The sequence below is a fragment of the Ammodytes marinus genome (genome assembly GCF_949987685.1).
Source record: "Ammodytes marinus genome assembly, chromosome: 8".
Taxonomy (NCBI): domain Eukaryota; kingdom Metazoa; phylum Chordata; class Actinopteri; order Uranoscopiformes; family Ammodytidae; genus Ammodytes; species Ammodytes marinus.
The window spans coordinates 11845154-11866733 of NC_137212.1; the positions used below are offsets into that span (position 1 = coordinate 11845154).

The 21580-nt window shown below is 44.0% G+C and overlaps 1 protein-coding gene across 1 annotated transcript; it reads left to right on the plus strand.

Annotated features, from left to right (window-relative positions):
- Positions 1 to 783: 783 nt before the first annotated feature.
- Positions 784 to 20921, plus strand: crb1 (crumbs cell polarity complex component 1; the record flags this gene model as incomplete). The annotated part of the gene is made up of 13 exons (XM_080032697.1): positions 784 to 859; positions 3952 to 4188; positions 5011 to 5206; positions 5413 to 5552; positions 5773 to 5955; positions 7771 to 8733; positions 10252 to 10802; positions 10950 to 11115; positions 12039 to 12987; positions 14289 to 14333; positions 14999 to 15124; positions 16638 to 16764; positions 20682 to 20921. The coding sequence occupies 13 exons, from the start codon at positions 784 to 786 to the stop codon at positions 20919 to 20921; spliced, it is 3999 nt and encodes a 1332-aa protein (XP_079888823.1).
- Between the last annotated feature and the right edge of the window lie 659 nt (positions 20922 to 21580).

The window sequence follows — 21580 nt, forward strand, 5'->3', positions numbered from 1 at the left end:
TATTAACAAGAACTAGGCTTTTATTTTATTTGCTTCTTTTATTCGCTTTTAAATGTTTTATAATATGTTTTATGTATTCTAATCTTGCCCCTGTAAAGCACTTTGAGTGGCCTTGTGTCTGAATTGTGCTAAATAAACTTGCCTTGCCTAGGTAAAAAAAAATCTATTGGATACGTTTTAGCTTTTAAATTAGCCTTTGTGTTCTTATTTCCCTGATATCTTTATCACATAGCCTAGGCAAATCGTTTTAATTTTAATATAGGCCTAGCTTACTTACCCCCCCCCCCCCCCACCCCCATGACTTAATGCTTAAACCAAACATTCAAAAGTTTAAATATCTAACCGATATATTTGTTCGTACTGCAACAAGCTTTTAAAGCTATTTGTAAAAAAATAATGATATGCTAGCCTAATTGTGGACACTAGCCTATAGCCTATCAACTCAATTGCTTTTCTAAAAATGCTAAGCCTAGCCTACAATCCTCTGTCTTTGCAGTGTGACGCTGTAACTTCCTCCAATGTAACATGCAACACCTGTCACCATGTAGCCATGCTACGTGCGTGTAGCCTCTTTTGTTTTTTTCTTTTCGTCCCATCTCCCCCCCTGCATTTTATGTGTGATGATGGGGGCTCTTGGTGATGCTCTCCAGTAGGAGGAGAAGTGCTCATCAAGTGGGTCTGGAGTTGACAACAGATGAGCATACAGACAGACGCATAAGCAGAGAGATCCGTGTTATGACAAGACTTACAACACAACGAGCAGGATGAGTTCCCTGCACGATTATGGATTTCATTCGTGATCATCATTTTGAATATCTTGCATGCACAATTCTCATCACATCACTGTTTGTGATCGATGGTAAGTGACCGCTCTTTTCCCGTGGCTCTGAGTTGAGTTGAAGTTATTGTTTACCATGAATGTCTGTGTAGCTGTTAGCTATATCATCATCACCATACAGTTCTGTATTCAGGCTTTAATGGTAATCGCCTATGTCACTTAAGGAAAGACTTGCTGGGCTTTTTGCAGTTGACCCTCAACACAACTGGATTGAGTAGCCTAGATGTTACATCCCATCTTTACTTTACCCTATGCAGTTTCAAAACATTTGTGTAACCCTTTTCTTGCTAAAGTTTCCTTAAACATTGAAATTAAGTCAAAGCGTACACCAGTTTCTCTGGTTTGAATTTGAATCTAGTAGCCTATTTGGCTTGCATTTTCAACCAGCCCATGCTAGGAATATCAATTAAGACTGTGAGCTGACATCATTGCCTATGGTGATCTCTTGTACACATTTTCAAAGGACTGAAAGATTAGAAAAAGATATCTAACAATAGGGGCATGGTGGTGACCCATGGTTTGGCGGGTATTGGAAGGGGGGATGGGTGTAAGTCATTGGACAAAAGGGGTAGGCAATATGTGTCTGTGGCTGTACAAAACAGGCATGACATGTCTTCTTATCACCGCTGAAACAAACACACAGATAAACCAGCTACATGCATCATGCGTCCAGAGGGCGGAGGAGATGTTTGGTGTCCCACATGTGCCATTGGAGGGCCTCCAGATAGGACCAAACAAAGACCCTTAGAATTTGCATTTGAAAAACGCCTTACATGCTGAGTGGGAGGGGAAGTGTGGATGGCTGGAGCTGTGTTTGAAATAGGCAACAGACCTGGCTCTGAATCCTCTGGACTCTTACACAGGGGAATATAGCCTATACTGAAAGACCAGCGATTTCAGTTAAGAGCAAATCACAACACAACCAACAACCCCTGTCATGGGTTCCTAAAGAATCCATGTACGATCATTGGCTATATTTATTTCCATACGCTTTTCACTCTTATACAGGTTTGTCTCTGTGTTTTTGTAGACATTTATAGTACACAGTGCTGCGAATTTAATGGCTGGTCTTTGTTGTAATGAGAGCAGATATAGGCATACAGTCAGAGCGTCACTACTTACACCATTGATCTCCATTGCAACCCCACGGGACACTTTTTTCAAGCCTAGACGTTTGTAAGCTCCTCCTGTAGAAACCTGCCCACGTCTGTGAAACTGATTGACCTCCACCAATGGCAGGAGTTGGGTGCCCAAGTTGAAGAAGATGGAGCAGCCAGTGTAATTGCACTCTTCTCTGTCTTTATAGTTGGCCTGATTGCCCTCTTCAGGCTTGATTTCAGTGGGCGATTATCATCTGGGAATAATTTTATTGGAATATCTCTGTTCAAATCAACGTTGCTACATTTGTGCCCCCTAAGCTTTATAAAGATGTTGCACCCATCAAAAGATACTCAAATACACTTTCAAGTATTGCCACATCCATCCAATATCCATGTAATTATTTCAAGTCTTTTGGAAAATGTGGAGTAGCCTGATTATCGCATAATAGAAGCAATACTTTCGAGCTGAAGCCTCTTATTCAAAGGCACCGTGTCTCTGTGTCCCCTTTATGCACATTCCACGGATCACGGGGATCATTGCTTCTGAGACGGTTTTCTAATAATTCATTTTACATTATGAACAAATTGGAAGTCTGTATTTGATCTACATGTACTTACTTACTTACTTACTTACTTACTTACTTACTTACTTACTTACTTACTTACTTACTTATGCCTCTTCTTCCCCCATGGGAAATAAGGCCGATACAATGTGTCTCCATTTGTTTCTGTCTTTGGCAACATGTTGTGCCTCGCCCCAGGTAAGGTTCATTTCAGCCAGCTCAGCTGTAATTGTTCTCCTCCAAGTGGTTTTTGGCCTTCCACGCGTTCTCTTTCCTGTTGGTGTCCATCTCAAGGCAACCTTGGGGATGCGCTGACTGTCCATTCTTAGAACATGTCCAAGCCATTTCAGACGTCGACGTTTGATGTCGTCCACCACACTGTTTGATCTAAATGTATTCAGTCTTTATATTGACAGGGGCTCACACTGAGACTAGGGTCGCTCTCTTCTTTTGCATTTGTATGATCTCAGCATATAAATATGATACAAATAATGTTTACTTAAATACCTTTAAACTAAATGAAACCAGATTAAAAGCTGGGTAAAAACGTTCTAATGTGGATTGTACTAGAGATAAAAGATATAATTTGCATTAAAGTGTATATCCATGGAATACAATATGCAAATGAAGTATCTGTTTATTTTAAAACCAGATTACATTAATTACATAAATGTATGTATGAAAAAAGTAAATGTTTTGCAATGATGGTTGTTTTTTTCAATACTTTATGCCTGGGGTAATAATAATGTTTAAGGGCGACATGTCATACACTGTTGAACATTATTGCTTTTTCTTTTTGCTATTGGGGGGTATCGTGTGATCCTCTTATTAGTATGTAAAGCATGTGTTGCCTATGAGGCCTAACCCTAACCCCATAGCAGTGGCAGTGCGTTAATGTCCCACTGATTAAACACACCACCAAGTGTAAAGGAGTAAATGCTATGAATTCTTGGTCGGATGCAGTCACCATGGAAATAAATTGAATGCACAAAACAAACACTGGAATTGGTAACCATGGCAGCCAGCCCTGACTCCTCGAGAGACCCTTAAATTACAAGTCCTCATGACAACTGCTAGACTGACGGTTTTTATCAAAGTCTAATAGAGATTGAAGAGCTTCATGCCAAACGTGATCAAACTAAAACAGCAAACGAGAGGATTCCTGCTCCGTTGAATCCTATTGTGACATACTAATATTTTATAGAAGTTATTTTTACATTTGTGCAATACCAAATGTAATGCAGTAAAGTGCATTTTCTCATTAGTCACTAGTCGTAAGAAACTAGTTTCTTCCTCCGAGATTAAAATCAAAATCAGTTTTGCAAATTGCAAATATGTTTTTTTGTCAGGACGAAGGAAGATGCTGGTTTTGTTTATCTGTAGAGCCTTAAGAACAATGATATTCTGTAACATCTAGCCTATATTTTTGAAATGTGATCTGTTCCTATAGGTGCATTGCCTGAGAGGCCACCTTCAACAGTGGACCAGTGCTCTCCCAACCCGTGCCAAAACCGGGCGATATGCAGAATCCGCGGGGACGGCTACTCTTGCTTCTGCGTGCCGGGGTTCCAGGGCGCTCGCTGTCAGATTGACGTGAATGAGTGTCTCTCACAGCCCTGCAGGAACAGAGGCACCTGTGTAGACAGAGTGGGCAGGTTCTCCTGTCTGTGTTCTCCAGGGTTCACTGGTGAGTGGAAAGAACAGTGCCGGGTCAACCCAAAGAGATTCTGAAATAACAACCTCACAATATACCCAAAGTAAAAGAAAGCTGCTTTGTGCTAAGATTCATAGGCTATGGGATCTATCAGGGGATTCCTAGTTGAACATGGTCACACATGTTCCCCCATCCATGGTTTTTTGTGTCATTTTCATGTACTCCATTTAGCCATGTTAGCTGTTGGCATGGTCTGTCACTCAAAGCCTCAACCCACTACAACTAATATAGCCTAATGATTCACTCAATCCCTTATTAGGACACGATCTCACACCTTTATTGTTGAATAAAGGTTTTTGATCTGCATCGTGTGGTTCTTGTTTTTATTTATTGGCTTTTATGTTTCAAATCTCACAAAATCTCTCTAAATTAATACAAAATAATTTAAACCCAGATGAACCAAGCTGCTGAAAGGAGACTCTGAGCACTACATCAGTCAAAAAAGGTTCAGCGACTAAAGAATCGCCTACTCCAATTTTCCTATTGTTCACTGTATTTAGGATATCTTCTTGGTTGTCTTCATTCATGTTAAACTTTCAATTCATCATCTCTCCCCCACGTTGTTGTCTGCATGATAGCCTACTCTGCAGTTCAATATTTTAAGATATCTATTTGATAAAATCCTTTGTTTTTAGAATTGCAAACACCTGCACATTGCTGTGAGAATGCAGCCCCCCAAAAAAGGATCACAGCCAGTACTACATGAAAGCCTTGTTCATTTGTTGCCCCCTGCCCTCGGTGTGTATAGCAGGCTCACTCGCCCCTCTGACATCTTTGCTGCTTTGATGTTCACAGGGGCCACTTGCGAGGTCCAGATTGATGAGTGTCAATCACAGCCATGTCTCAATGGCGGCAGTTGCCACGACTACGGCGGTGGCTTCACTTGCACCTGCCCGTCCGGTTTCCAAGGACACCGGTGCGAAATCAACATCGACGAGTGCCAAGAGCAGCCATGCCAAAATGGGGCTGTGTGCATTGACGGGGTGAACGAGTGAGTAGCCTAGTGCACCTTATGCCGCTGAAAAGAAAGAATTGCAGCTGTAGCCAAGTTTATAAATAAATAAATAAAAATGTTTTGTGTAGTATGATAGAAATGACTAACATATTTCATTTTTACATCCGACTAAGAAAACACAGACTTGAAAAATCTGGTAAATCATCTCATTCATGTGATTTCTGAATCCTTAATTGTCTCAGCTACAGCTGTGACTGCTCTCTCACAGCCTACACTGGCAAACGCTGTGGAACCCCACTACCGCCTTGCCAATCTCAACCCTGCTTCAACAGCGCCATCTGTCAGGACAACCAGGGGAGCTACAAGTGTGAATGCTGGCCAGGTACAGGAAGCACCTTCTTGCTCAGGAAACAGGGCAAATAATGTGTAGTTTCAGGTACATCAATCAGGGAAGAATTGACCTAAACAAAATGATATAGGGTGGGAGAAAGGAAGCTAGAATTCTGACTCTTATTCTCTATCTGAATCTCAGTCAGATAGAGAGTTTAGTTTTAGTTAGACATGTTTACCGTCATTTACACCAGCCTGCTTCCTCATTCCAGGGTTTGAGGGGCGTCAGTGTGAGGTGGACATGCATGAGTGTGGCAGCAGCCCCTGCATGCATGGAGGCCGCTGTATTGAGAGGTCATGGCAGGCACTCTATGGCAGCGAGCCTCTGCTGCCCCAACGCTATGACCAGCAGCGTGCTGCGGGCTACATCTGCAGCTGTCCTCCAGGAACAACAGGTCAATTCTTCTGATTAACCAACTGAAAATCTTTATGTCTATAATCACTGCCAATGACAAAGCTATGCATTGTACAGTCTACAGGGAACTATGTTGTTTATTTAAAATTGTGTTGTATGACAACATGACTGTTACAGTACAATGAGATGTCTGATAAGATAAATATGCAGTTTGTGATTGGAGCAACAACAGTGTGAAACCATTCATTTAAATGGGAACATTTCACAACATATATTTTAAAAATAATGTGGTTTACACATAACATTCATGTACTGTACATTTATAGTATTTTACAGCAAGAATTAAAGGTTCACACAAATCTCAAATCCCCATATCTTTAATAGTGTCTTGTCAAGCAGATAAAGTAGTTTGAGTTGAGTAACTCTGAACAGTTATATAGCAGACAGACTTTTTGTCAACAGTTTTTATTATTTCCAAATTAATGTCACAAAAAATTAAAAGTGGGATGATGTTTAACCAGACATTAAGTGCAGAGAACCCACTGCACTGTGAGGTTGGATGAGCAAAACTAAAAGTGGCCCAGAGATGGCGCAATAAACAAACTAAAAATCTTGGGTGTGGTATTTCCTAATGTTAGCACCCCCAAGTGGTAGAATAAAAAATAAATAAAGAGAAAACTACACAAATGAGCTTTAATTTGAGTCTTATTTTGAGGCTGATGGTAAACTGGCACTTACAATAATAAATTGATTAAATGAGAAGTTAAGTATTTGTTCTTGCGGGTAATATAATGAAATGAAAATGTACACCATGCAGAGAAACTTTACATTGGCTGTTACATCGAATTATACTTTCCAGCTGCAAAAGAAGAGAACTCTAGTTTTCCTGTTTACACAAGACTTGATCTGGCATTGCACTGTACATAGCAATGTGAGCTGTTTCCCTGCTAAGAGTTGTGTTCTAAAAATTGACCTGCTGCCATGGGCGCAGTGTGACTGACTCAGTAAGGTGACCAAATAGCATTAGTTTAATCCCCAGGATCTAGCTTTGCCGGTCTCCTGACTAGAGCCACTCAGCCCTATGTTGTTGTAGAGAAATAGCAAGACAAGGAGCATACATCCACTGGGATGGCCTCTACACACACACTCTAATATGGTGCAGTTAGACAAGTTTGGGGCTATCCTGGGGGAAAAAGTGACGGCATGATGTGGACACCGGCACCATGGATTTGGGGGATTTTGGTGCTTGGAACAGGTAACAACAGAGGATGTTTTTTTGTTTAAATAAATTGTTAGTATAGGTATTACATGATAGGTATTTACTTTCTGTGTTATTTTATCTTTTCTTCCTACCAATATAGAACGAACAAATACTTTATAGTAATGCTAGTGTTATTATAATATGTTCTACAATGTACTCTGTTGAACAATATAGTGTGTATAGCCATTGTATTTATAATGAATATAAAACCTGATCTGTAGCATAATCACCAATACAAACAAAAAGACAACGCATCTTAAGGGAGTAATTCATGGACAAGTAAAACTTGGGTCAACTGGTATCTGGTAAATTAAGTAGTTTGCACTATTTCCAAGGCACCATAGAAAAAAAAACAAAAAAACAGGAGCCATGATATACGATGTAAGACCAGGCGTCGAGGGAAATGGGAGGAAAACACTCGGCACATGTTTTACGCGCTTGCCAACATTATGTAACTTGTTGTCCGCATAATAACCCAGTACAAGTGTATGCAGCAGGTAAATATGTTGAATTGGTACAAGTCTACAAGATTTTTTTTGGAGCCTTTGTCTTTTCTACAGGTAATGTGACTTCTATGTATTCTTCTGCGAACAGGTTCCCTCTGCCAGGAGGTGATAAACCAGTGTGACCCCAGTCCCTGCCTGAATGGCGGCAGGTGTGAGAGCAACGTTGAAGGCTACACTTGCGACTGCCTCACGCAGAAACAGGACGGCTTTCTCTATGGAGGCGTGAACTGTTCTATGACGCTAGTGGGCTGTGAGGGACATGAATGCCAGAACCAAGGCTCCTGCTCTCCTTTCCTGCAGGACGAGACTCACGGATACACCTGTTCCTGCTCTCCTGGCTACACCGGACCCCTCTGTGAGACCCCCACCACCTTCTCCTTTGAGCGCCGGGGCTACCTGCTGCTACAGAGCCCCCTGGTGGATGTTGAGGCTTCCCGCAACATCACCCTCAGTTTTAAGACTGTTCTGCCCAGAGCGGTGTTGTTCCAACGGAACAGCATGGGGCTGCTGCTGAGCCTGGAGCTGGATGAAGGGCGGCTTGGGCTCACACTGAGGAAGGAGGCCTCTGCTAGGGAGGAAGCAGAAATCCAGAGCCACGTCCTGGAGCTTCCACACAATGTCACAGACGGCGAGTGGCATTCTGTAGAGGCCGTGCTGGGAAACTGGGTGCTAAGTCTGAGACTCTTGGATGACGGCGGACGCTGTGAGAGCCAGTCGTGTCACAAGGTGGCCCCGGTCCAAAGCAGCCTGACCCTGGCTTTACTTCCTCAAAACACTTTCATTGGAGGAGTGCTTCAGGACTCAAATGGCCCGAGTGAGGGCTCTCATCTTCCAGCATTCATTGGCTGCATGCAGGATGTGTTTGTGGACGGGCAGCTGGTCGTTCCAGAGGAGTGGCTGAGTGACTCTGCTGTTAATGTGTCCCCCGGCTGCAGCCACAGGGACCGCTGCCTGGACCTGCCCTGCCAAAACAGAGGACAGTGCGTCAACCTGTGGCAGAGCTACCAGTGCAGATGTCCAAGACCTTATGAGGGGCACGATTGCGAGGAGGGTATGTTTACTTCTGTGAAATAATAGACTTCTAATCCTTGTTGTCAAAATCGCCTTTTGTCCAAATCAGTAAAAAAAACACACCTCACGATCAGCTACCTGTTCGTACTGTGTGTGTGCTTAAAAAAAATGGTGTTACTACAAAATCTATGCTGTGTATATCGGTTAGTAAACAAAGGGGGCCCACCTTAGCTAGCAACATGCTTGTTTACAGAGACTAGGCTGTGTACTAACACTGGATTTATTTTCTTAGCACAGAAACAGTATGGACAGTAAGTGGATCCCACCTTTTAATGACAGCAAAATTATGTATAATTTGTGAGAATTTCTTTTAACTGTCCTACTCCCACCAGAATGGGTTTTCTTGGACACCATAAGCAGATATGAGACTTTACAGTCTTTTAACTTCAAGCCAACCTGATTAATTAAGATTGTGTAAAGGGTAATTCTCACAAATTTTTGTTAGTGGGTAATTAGATAACATCCTGATTTGTAATAGAAGATGAATGGGTAGAGATGAGCCAAATCAAATGCCACAAAGCCTGTTATTTGAAGCACTGGATTAAGGATGTACAGGATCTATTTTGGAGAAACACACAACAGGCTAAGAAATGTCTCAGCATTCAGTAGATTGTTGATTTAAAATGAACAATACATCAGAGAATGATAAGTAGAACGGAAAAAGGGGGGAACAGTTAGATTGTGTCACTTGTGTTGCTCCTGAAACTATTGAAGAGTTTAGTTTTTTTCCAGCCAGGATATCTATAGCCTCTTGAGTCTATCAAAGCAGATTACTGATCCCAGTGTCTGATGGGATATTGGCTCACACATCAACTCTCCTTCTCACAAATGCACTCCTAAAACATCCACACGGATACACATCTAAGCTTTCGTAAGGTTTTCATATGCCCTGTCAGCTGTCACACACTCAATGTCCCGTCTGCTCTAGCTTTGTGTGTTGTCGATGTCCTGCCTGCCTAATAAGGTGTGTAGCCCACAGTGGAAAGTGCTGACATCGGACACACAATATGAGGGCTGGTGGCTGCTTGCATTTTCTCTTTCTGTGACCGTTCTCCTTGGGACATCAACTTAAACTGCTTAGATGTCTTTTCCTCTTGATAGTTACTTCTGCAAATCTATCATAATGCTCATTTAATCGTGAATATTTAGTTTCAATACTCAGCACAGGTGAGAAAGAAAGATTCATTTTACATCACTGTGTCTGGAGATAAAAACTGAATAAATAGTATTAAAGATGGAGTCAGCGACTCTGGAGAACGCTTGTTGTCAAAATCACTTTTTGTCAAACTAAAGCTACACAGAAACATTCACTGATTTTGAAAGCAAGCATTCTCCAGAATCACTGAATCCGCCTCAACTTTTGTGCTTAAACTACCAAAAATAGGACTGCAACCAAATTCCATACATGAATTTAGACTCCAGAAAAGACCTTGAGATGTTTTCTTGATGTTGACACCCAGCCAACTCACCTTTTTTCTAATTATTTGACCTTTAACAGAACACGTGACCGCGCGGTTTGGGAACGAGGACTCTCAGAGTTATGCAGCGTTCACTGTCACCGACCATTCGGGACATAACCTCTCCATCTCCCTCTTCGTGCGCACACGCAAACAGAATGGACTCCTGCTGGCACTCGCCAACAGCAGCGACCAGTACCTTCACATGTGGCTGGAGGACGGCAAGGTCACCGTTCAGCTCACTAACCTCGAGAGCCTGAAGGCAGATAGTGCCATCAACGACGGGGAAGTCCACTTTGTGAGGGTAGAGATGGGGAGAGATCGTATGGCGCTGTATTTAGCAGCTGAGAAACAGGGCGATGTGGAAGTCCGCACAGTCAGCTTCCAAGAAGGAGATACTGTGTATGTGGGAGGTCTGTTGGAGAGTAGGTCCACCTCAGTGTTTGGTGGATATTTTAAAGGCTGCATCCAGGACCTGAGGATCAACGACAAGAGGCTGCAGTTCTTTGGGTTGGACACCTCAGTGAGATCTTACCCTCTGGAGCTCATGGAAAATGTGACTGCCGGATGCTCAGGGGACAACGCCTGCAGTGTGAGTAAAAACGTTTCTTTAGTTAATATTTGTCAACCTCTTCTTCTATCCAGCCTTTATCATGGTTGACATTGTAAATGGATATAAACTTACATTATCTAACATTTGGTGTAATTAAGCCCCTGTATCAATTTCTCTCACCCTCAGAGGAACCCTTGTCTAAACGGTGGGATGTGCTACTCCACATGGGATGACTTCACCTGCACCTGCCCTTTCAGGACAGCAGGGCGGCGCTGTGAAGAGGTCAGGTGGTGCGAGCTGTCACCTTGTCCCTCAGACTCAGAATGCAGGATGCTGAACCAGGGATATGAATGTAAGTGGCGTCCAAGGTTTCCATAGTAAGAAGCAGAAGTGAGGCGCTAGATCTTTTCAGACAAGTCCAGGTTGTTTCTCAAGTTGAAACCATGTCAGTCTTAGTGGAGTCACATATTTGAAGAGGCAAATTGAAGGTGTTAAGGGCACGTTGAGAACAACATTTTGTTAACATATGTATTTATTCTCTCTTTGTTTGTCGTGGCACCAGTGCATAATTCAGACACTAAAAGGTTTCAAGCCTCAACTGAAGTCTTTAGCGGTTCCAACGGTATATCACCTGGTAGTGAAGAAACTATCCGATTATTTTGTAACTTGTTAGCGTGTAATACAATTACCATTCTTTAAAGGCTGAAAGTGTTGTTAGATTAGTAGCCGCCTTTGGCTAGGGTTGGGGATCATGCATTTAAATGACTTAATCACATATGAAATAAGTCAAATGCAAATGTTTAACCCTTGGACTTGCGGCACATGTATGACTTTGTTTTTGGACCTGGTCATTATTGGCCACTTCCATAGGTAACTGAGAGTTACAACATTACATACTGGCCTCAATCTGCTCAAACAGTTTATCCTTTTTTTGCTGGGATTAGTGATGATTTGCCGTGTTGTCCGTCTGTCCTGTTTGCCAACCCCTGTTCAGGGATTAACTCATTGAGGATACCTGCTCCTTAAGGGTATTTCCAATAACTTACCTCAGGTAGTTACCTAAAAAGATTGTTATCATACAGGTAAATGTCATGCCTGTTGCTTTGTGTAACCATTTATTAAGAAGGCAGTGCTGTTGTTTAACACCACCGTTGTATTGTCATGCTGAACACCAGTACATAATCAAAGAATAGAAGCCAACCGACAACGGAGTTTCAATGATGTAAAAAAAAGCGAGTTTGTCAAAGTGTACAGATATTTTCTTTTATCTCCTAGGTTACTCCAATGCAACCTTCCTCAATGACAGCACAGTGTTGTCCTACAGGGGAAACGGTCAAATATCCCGCAATTTGACCAACCTTTCCCTGAGCCTACGCACACGGAAGCGTAACGCAGCTATATTCCACGCAGAGAAGGGCTCAGCTTTCGCCACGCTCTCTGTTCAGGATGGTTTCCTTGTCTGGAGCACCACTGAAGAAGACGGAGAGGAGGAGCAGGAGGGGGAGACAGAGGCAGAGCAGGGAGTGTCTACGCTCAGTCTCCGCAGCAGGACGGATGTTAGTGATGGCGAGTGGCACAGTGTCCACCTGTTCATGGCAGCGCCGTGGGCACTGGCCTCCCGCTGGACTCTAGTGCTGGATGAAGAGATAGAGGAAGCCAGCACTTCCAGGAGCAAAGGGGGGAGCCTGGACTTCCTCAGGCAGGAGGTGGACGTCTTCTTAGGTGGCCTGGCCCCTGGTGCTGGTTGGTCCTTGGCCGGGTGCCTGGGCACAGTGGAGCTGGGTGGCATTGCCCTGCCTTACTTCAGCTCCTCTCATGTCAACCTCCCACGCCTGCAGCCGGAGCAGTTCAGGCAGACGTCGGTGAACTGGCCTCTGGTTGGCTGCGGCGGGGCCAGCGTGTGTGAGCCCAATCCCTGTCTGAACGGCGGGGAGTGCGAGGACCTCTTCAACGCCTACAACTGCAGCTGCGCCGCGGGCTGGGCCGGCCATCGCTGCGACTTCTTCACCGACACCTGCGCCTCTGGCCCCTGCGTTCACGGCAACTGCAGCGTGGTGGGGCCCACCTACCAGTGCACCTGTGAGTTCGGCTACGCAGGCGTGGACTGCGACGAGGAGGTGGACGTGTGTGAAAAGCACCTGTGTGCCCACGGAGGCACCTGTCTGCACGGGCCAGACAGGTACGCCTGCCTCTGCCCCGAGAACTACACCGGGTCCCTCTGCAAGTAAGTACAGGAGTTTGTTGGATTTAAAAAAAAGAGAAGAAAAGTTGGATGATAGAAATGACAAAAAGAGTGCATAGTCATTACTTTGGTGTGTACAAAATGGTTTGTGTGAAATATACAGCAGCAGCAGAAAAGGAATCAACCACAATATATAAAAGTGTAATGCTCTGAAGATGACTTTGCCCTTTACTATGAATGGTTATTGGGAGCATAAAGGTGGAGTCAGCGATTCTTTAGTAGGCCTAAGCTTGTTTTTGAAATCAGTGAATATCTCCTCAGGATCCGCTACCTACTGTGTGTAAGCTTAGGCTGCATAACCTTCTGGTGTTCATACACAGCCTAGACTCTGTAAACTGGTATGTAAACAAAGGGCTTGGACTGACCACTAGCACCAATGCTATTGATAAAGGCTAAGCTACTGATCGGCTTATACTTTGATAAGTATTTGGCTTTTACACCTTTTTAAATGTTGACCGGCTTATTGTCACACTCATTACAGTAGGCTATTACTAAATACACATTTTACCTGTATTTTCATATTGATAAATCTTAGACTATATCAATAGCATTGTTGCTAGCTATGGTGTGTCTGTCCAAGCCACTTTGTTTACATACCTGTTTTTACAGAGCCTATGCTGTGTATTAACACCAGATTCTTTTTTCAGCACTCACACAGTACGGTCAGGTAGCTGATCGGGAAGAGATATTCACTGATTTTGACAACAAGCTTTCTCTACAATGGCTGACTCCACCTTTAAGTAGTTAATTAACCCAACATATATAAAAATAAATGCTCCAGAATGCACAACCAAGGGGACCACACCACCACACACACACAATCTTTCCCTGTGCAAATGTCTCCACATTTCTGCCTCTGCTCAGCAGTTCAACCAGGCCTGCAGCGGGGCGTCTCAGATGCTGCATTTCTATTCTAGTGTCAGCCAGAAAAAGGCCTCAGTCTGCTGTGGTGTCTTCACTACACAGGGCTCTCTGGTTCAGCGCCAGTTTCTTTCCCCCTGTCATCTAGCGTTTGCCTCGGAGAACCAGCGGGGGGAACGCCTCCAACCATTTATCCTGTAAACACACAGCCTCTTGCCGCTTTTTGCACAAGGAAAAACAAAAACCTTTGCAAGTGTCTCGCGAAGCAAGACACCACACACACTGCACATTTCCCTTTACTGGGAACATCTACGCTGCAAAGTTTTCATCAAAAATGACTTCTTCTTTTTTTTTGCTTGTGTCTCTTGTTTGTGTCTCTCTCTTCCCCCTTTTCCCCCATCTTTCTTTCTGTTCCTCTCCAGTGAACGCATTGAAGAAATTCCGTGGTACATTATTGTCAAAAAACCGTAAGTTGCTTCCTTTTCTCTTCCTGTTTTCTCAGGTGCTCGCTATTTTCTTCCTGTTAGATAGTTGTCTCAAATGTCATGTACGACGTCGCCTGCTCTTTTGTTCTGTTGTTCAATGACGGCGTGCAGCAAAATGCCAAGCAAAGCTAATATTAACACTCCCCGTGACATTGTTTGTCTTAAAGTGAGGTACAAACTGTTTCAAATGAGTGACAGCTTTAGTTCAAAATTATACCTTGCTATCTAAATCAAAACTTCCCCCCTTCCTAAAATAAAAAGCCTGCATTTTGTATCCATTGAGGGATGAATTGGAAATTGCCAGGAGAAACAAAACATTTTGGAACAGAGCGTCTGTGCTCCGGGCAAACACAAGGTTAAAGAGGCCAAAGAGAAATGCTTGGCTTTTTCATTCCTCTACGTATGACTTGACGTTCTGCTGCTGAGTAGTTGCCAGAGGTCTTTAATCTTATTATCCAGTTCCCCTCCTAAGCCTCTTTGTCTCTCCCGTGGAGATCAGCGGGAAGCCGAACAATACAGCTCCCGCCTGACTGATTCTCCTGCTTCTGCATCCGGCAGAAGTGAACGATACTACAGCTTTACGTAAAACACAACATATACATTGTATGTATGTAGGTAACCCTTTTACATGTCTGACTGTCCTCTAGCCGACAGCCTAAGCTGCCTGTTTCCGTGTGCGGCGATGACACCAGAAACTACACCTGCTTCAATGGAGGCAACTGCACTGACCGAGAGCTGTCCTGTGAATGTCCGCCTGGCTTCATGGGACACAGGTGGGAAAGAAAAAGACACAATATAATTAAATAAAATCTCTTGAATATGGGGTCACCTATTCTTTTTTCAACATTAAAATGAGTCTCCGGTGTGACTACAGACTCCCAAAGTATGAGAACAAACAACCCTCTCTTTTTCTCAGATTTCTCACTCCTTATGATGTCATTATAGGATAATAATAATAACCTTACTAATAATATAAGCCACACCCCTTTACCAACCAACTTAGCACTACCTCCACCTGTGATAAGCACACCCCCAGATCTAACTAGCATTGAGATACAAACTTAGATTCAGGGCCAATCAGAGCAGACTGGGCTTTTTGGAAGGCGGGGCTTAAAGAGACAGGAGCTAAAGTGGAGTGTTTCAGACGTAGTCTGAAAAGGGGAGATTTAAGCTGCATTCCAATAGTAGTTGCACTTCCCCTCGTTCATTTACCCTCAGCCCCTGGTATGACGTAACAGCATACGTTGCACGGAGGGAACTGGGAGCGTGGAGGGAGACTGGTCGGGGGAGGAGCGGAGGATTTAAATGGAACCCACTTGCCCTTGTAGTCGCAATGGACCGTCAGTTACATAGGTAGTTCTGAATGCAAATAATACAGAATTATAACATTCTGATAAGGTAGCCTATGTTGCAGAAAGCCATTTCCATGGCATAACAAACATTGAATTTCGACACGGTAACTCAGATTATCAAGATATTGTTACTTACACATGTAAATGGTTTGCTCTGACATATTTTCTTATTTATGTTAGTTTCAACCAAAAACATTTGTTTTAAATAGTCCTATAATTGGCAGCCATCGGTGTTAGCAGCAATGTGTAAACTGCAATACATTCACTGGATTGTTCCTATGGAAATAGGATAGCCTAATTGAGGCGTTTTGGAATATATTTATATATATATATATATATATATTTGTCCTGCGGGTGGCTGCGATGTCCCTAAAAGCATACAGTCTACCGGAAAATAAAAGGAGACGAAGAAGAAGACGAACTGCAATGCACTGTGGGTGATATCCACCTCGGAGTGACCATGGATGTTCACTTGATCACTCAGCCCTCAGAGGGTCTATATCACGAAGTTCACTTCAGTTTCCAGACAATTGGAACGACACTTAAGATGGCGGCGGGGATTCCCCCGAGGGCAAGTGCCTAGGGCAAGTGAACGAGGGCATGTTGAACGGGTATTGGAACGCAGGGTTAGAAATGGCACTGTGATGAATAGTTATTTTTTTGGAAACTACACCATGAAAATAGTTTCTAGTAGAAACTCAAATTACAATTTTAGACTAGATATCAAATGGATCCAGAGCACCCTAAGATACAAATAAGCCATCCTCCTCCTCCTCCTCCTCCTCCTCCTCCTCCTCCTTCTCCTCCTCCTCCTCCTCCTCCTCATCCTCCTCCTATATTTTGTTGAATTATGGACTTAACAAAGGCTGTTTATGTGAATCTATTCAGATCTTGGATTCTTTTAAAGCCTTGTCTGTGTATTCCGTGTCCACAGGTGCGAGCAGGAAGTGGACGAGTGCAGGTCCAACCCCTGTCATAACGGAGGCTACTGCCGCAACCTCATCAACAGGTTCATCTGCGTGTGCGAAATGAGCTTCGCCGGAGACACGTGCCAGACGGACGTAAGCGACATTTACTTTTACGTGGCCGTGCTGCTGTGGCAAAACCTCTTCCAACTGCTCTCCTACCTCATCCTCAGGCTGGACGATGAGCCAGAAATAGACTGGGGAGACAACGAATGAGTGTGTGTGTGTGTGTGTGTGTGTGTTGTTTGAGAGAGTGGGGTTTGTCTATGGGTGTTTCATCATGGGAATGACCAGTGGTTTCCCACACAAAGCACAGGGCAGCAGTTGTTTATGAGGGCTGGCTGCACACATGAGGGGCTTTCTCTAGTTCGACGCCAGGTTGCCGCTACCACAGAGATGTTTCTGTGCCTTAAAACAATACCGTGGTGATCAGAAGCACCTTATTTTATTTGTAAAGTTATTTATATTGCTCATTTTACTTTACTCATTTAAGTAGCAGCGTAGATCACAGATGCAATATTTTCATAAAAATAACACAGACAAAATACAGTTTAGGGCTGTAAGTAGATACATTTTCCTAATTGGGTTAGTCCATTGATTATTGTCTCTATTTAATCTAGAATATCTGACAAACTGCTGAGAAATATCCACAGCAAATTCTCAGGGCCCAGATTCACACATTCAGACGGATAGGCCAAAAACTATTGTTAATATATTTTCTGCTGATTTAATGAATTGCTTTATCACATAAACATTCCAGCACAAAGCTGTGTGGGATGGTTACTGTGGTGTAAAGGGAAGCAAGGTCTCCATTTAATAAATCCTTTTTTGAAGAACATTTTAACATATATATAATATAATATGTTATTTATAATGTTTCTGATTGAGGGTATTGCCTGTGCTGGGATTTGGGAGCTCCAGACAGATGCATGTGGGAACAATCAAAAACACTGTTGTACTTTCAAAGGCACCTAGAGGGCCCAGAACACGACAACATGTCTTCCTTTCTTTCTCTGTGTGCGTTCAGAGCACTGTGCTGACTGACTGACTGACTGCTGTGTTGTTTTGTACCAAAGAATATGTTTTGTTTTATTTTTGTCTCTAAACCTTTCTAAGCGAGGCAAAGCTATTTCAAGACCATCATTCTCTGCAGCCTGCTTGAGAAAAATTCACTACGCTGTCGTGGTCAACAAGACTCCATATCACTGAACTCTTCTGCTCATCATGGACTTGATTGTGTTTTTGTCCCGTCTTTTAGTCTTGCTGTTCTGACCATCTCATGCTGGACCATCCATGTGTGACCAGGTTCTTGCTTTGCTTGTCTGTCTCTCTTTCTTTCATCATATTCTGTCCTAATGTCCTGTCTCTCTGTTTCTGTCATTGTTGTTGTCTAATTAAAAAAATAAAATCGTATCAACCTTTTGTCTGTCTTCTGTCCCCTTTTCATTTTTCTCAACTATGTTTCTTTTTCACCACACCTTTGGTTTTTTTCCATTTTCAATTTCTTTCTTCCATTTTTCTCCTCTAGAAAAACCTCAGTTAACAGTTGTCTGCAAATCGTTTCATTTCATTGTTTTTTTATTTTATCTGTGTGTGTTTGGGAGCAAAGCAACGGACAGAGCAAAAGTCAGATGGTTAACGTGACAACACACATGGAGACTTAATCTCTTAACAAGATGTAGTGTGAGTAGATCCCAGAATAACCCAAGTTCATACACACGCATAGTCACACACACACACACACGCACGCACACGCACAAAGAGAAAAGGCACATTGCGACAGTATTTGGACACCTCTTTTACCATACATTTGTCTGTGCAATTGGTCAGAGGCAATTATTTAAAAAGAAAATTGGGCTCCTACCTGTTTTAACACAACAACGTCCTTGTGCACAGAGGAAGCTTAAAGAAAACGTCATTCTGAGTCTGTTGTGGAAGAGGTTGACAGGCTTTCACAGATCCCTGACCTCAAACCCCAGGCCTGATGGCGTAACATCAGAGCCAAACCTTTACAAAAGCTCTTGCAGGAGAATGGGAGAAAATCCATTCAGCCATGTTCCTATATCCTGTTGAGAAGCTCTCAGAGCAGGAGGAAATACTATCACAGAAGATCAATTCCAATGGTTTTGATTGAAAAGTTCAAGAATCACACATGTAATCGTGTAACTGTAAACTGTCCACATACTTTTGACAAAGTCGTAAACATGCAGTCGCACTCCTCTCCTCCATTTTCCATTTTTCAGGATCTGTGTGTACATGTGTATATGTGTGTGTGTGTGTTAGTGTGTCCTTTGCAAGCACCGATAGCCCTAATGGTGAGGGGAGGAGGGGAGGAAATGGGAAGCAGTTTTTCACTGTCTGCACTGATGTGGCCATCCTCTGAGAGCGGGAGCAGAAGAGAGAGGGAATGTGCTTCGCCAGCGAAAAAAAGCAGCATCTGTCGCTGAAGTGCAGTTTCAGCAGAGAGCTGGTGGCATGCACAGAAGTTCGGTCTGCTTCACAGAAACGTATGAGGGCAGCTTATCTGGCAGGCACACACACACACACACACACACACACACACACACACACACACACACACACACACACACACACACACACACACTCATGGAGCAGGTTGATAGTGCTGACAGAAGGGAAGCATTGCTGCTGCTGTGTGTGTGTGTGTGTGTGTGTGTGTGTGTGTGTGTGTGTGTGTGTGTGTGTGTGTGTGTGTGTGTGTGTGTGCGTGTGTGTGTGTGTGTGTGTGAGAGAAGCTGCTCTGCCGATGCTTTAGGGTGGCCCTGCCGTGTGCCTTGGAGACTGGTTAGTTAGACATCTCCGTGTCTGCGCGTGTGGCAGTCGGTGACTGATGGCGGGTCCTGGCTGCAGGCCGCTCCGGCTCGCTTGTGTCACACTGGCTATGACAGCCCGCTGTGCTGCAGTGACAGGTAAGCACTTTCTAGGAGTCAACAAAGCGAGGGGGAAAGAAAGTGTAATGTCTGCAGCGTTGTCGAGTGGGAGCGCATAAGTTATTTTTTCGCCTCAGGATATGGAGGGTGGTGTTTTTGTATTAGAATATTGTTTCCATGTTGATTGCTCAGTGTAAAGTTGGCTGACTTCCCTTTCATACAGCCTTGTGTTAACTGACACGTTCAGTAAAGTGGCTTTAGTTATGAAGATGGAATTTTAAGTTTTATGGAGCGATACTAAACAGCTGTTGTGCTGATGGTAACCTTGCAGCAGTGCAGAGTGTCACCACTATCACACCAACCAGGACTACTGACGTAAGTGCATCTGCTGCTGGAGTGATGACTGTTAGCAATCATTCACCTGCTGCACTGGGAGATTTGATTCACATTGATTCACTGGGAGTCAGAAATGATTGGTGTGCTTGCATGCAGAGTAAATGTTGTGCTGCTGGCTGGTAGTCAAGCTCCTTGTGTTTGAGGGTGTTTTGTGAAGATCAGAGGGCCAAGGCGCTGTAAGTTCCAATGAATCAGCCATTAAAGTTGGAGTCAGTGATCACTTTTTGTTTAAAATCAGTCAATATCTCTTCAAGATCCGCTACCTGTCAGTACTTTGTATGCGCTGAAAATAAATCTGGTGTTAATGAACAGCCTAGGCTCTGTAAACTGGTATGTAAACTAAGGATATGTAAACAAAGGGGGGGGGGGGACCATAGCTTGCAACATGCCAGTTTACAGAGCAAGGCCTGTGTGAATAACACTGGATTTTCTTTCAGCACACAACCACTACGGAAGGTAACTGATTGTGAGCAGATATTCACTGATTTAGACTTAAAAGTGATTTTGACGACAGGCGCATTCTCCAGAATCGCTGACTCCACCTTTAAAATGCCTTAAGACAATTTGTGTAGCCCAAAGCAGTCTTCCTTCCTGCTGGAAACAAATTCAGTGTGTCTCTGTGAGCTATTTCTGGTGTGTTTCTGGTGGTGTTTGTGCTAAAGGGATCATCAGGCAGCATCTTGCCTGTGTGTTTGTGTTTGTGTTTGTGTGTGTGCTCCTCCACAGACGGAGCATGCTCCATACAGCTCGCGTGTGGCTGCCGTGCTGGCACCGTGTCTGGTTGGCTTGGCGATAGTGCTGGCGCTGGGGCTGGCGTTGGCCGTGGCCAAACTGCGAGAGAGGCGGCAGACGGAGGGAGGTTTGGGGCCGCGGCAACTCGAGGCCTCTGGTTGTCGCAACCCACCTGCCGAGCTGGGGAACACATCCATCAGCACTTTGGCAGCGCGTGTGGAGCGCCTGGTGTAGTGAGACAAGGAGAAGAAGTGTGTATGTGTGTGTGTGTGTGTGTGTGTGTGTGTGTGTGTGTGTGTGTGTGTGTGTGTGTGTGTGTGTGTGTGTGTGTGTGTGTGTGTGTGTGTGTGTGAGTGAGGGGGAAACAGTGTGAGATAGAGAGAGATAGAGAGAGAGTCATAAATAGACAATGTGTTCTGTGCAGCAGCTTGAACCACTTTAACATGTGACATTTCCAGTAAGCCCCTCATCTCTGATTGTGTCCCTCTTCCCTCCCTCCCTCCCTCCCTCCTCCAGTTGATCTCTGAGGGTTTGACCTCTGACCTCTTGCTGTCCATCAGTCTGGTGTCGGTGGTGCTGCTGCTGCTTCTCATCCTGGCCTCTGCTGCTCTGGTGGTGGCGTTGAATCGCCGCGCCACCCACGGCACCTACAGTCCCAGCCGGCAGGAGAAGGATGGCTCCCGAGTGGAGATGTGGAGCATCACCCAGCCGCCGCCCATGGAGAGACTCATATGAGGGATGCAGGACGGTGTTTACGTGCAGGACTGTGGTTACGTGCAGGACTGTGGTTACGTGCAGGACGGTGTTTACGTGCAGGGCTATTGCAGCGATGAAAATGACAAGTGTATAACTTACTCAAGTCGGGATAAAACCTCATTAAAGCTGGAGTCAGC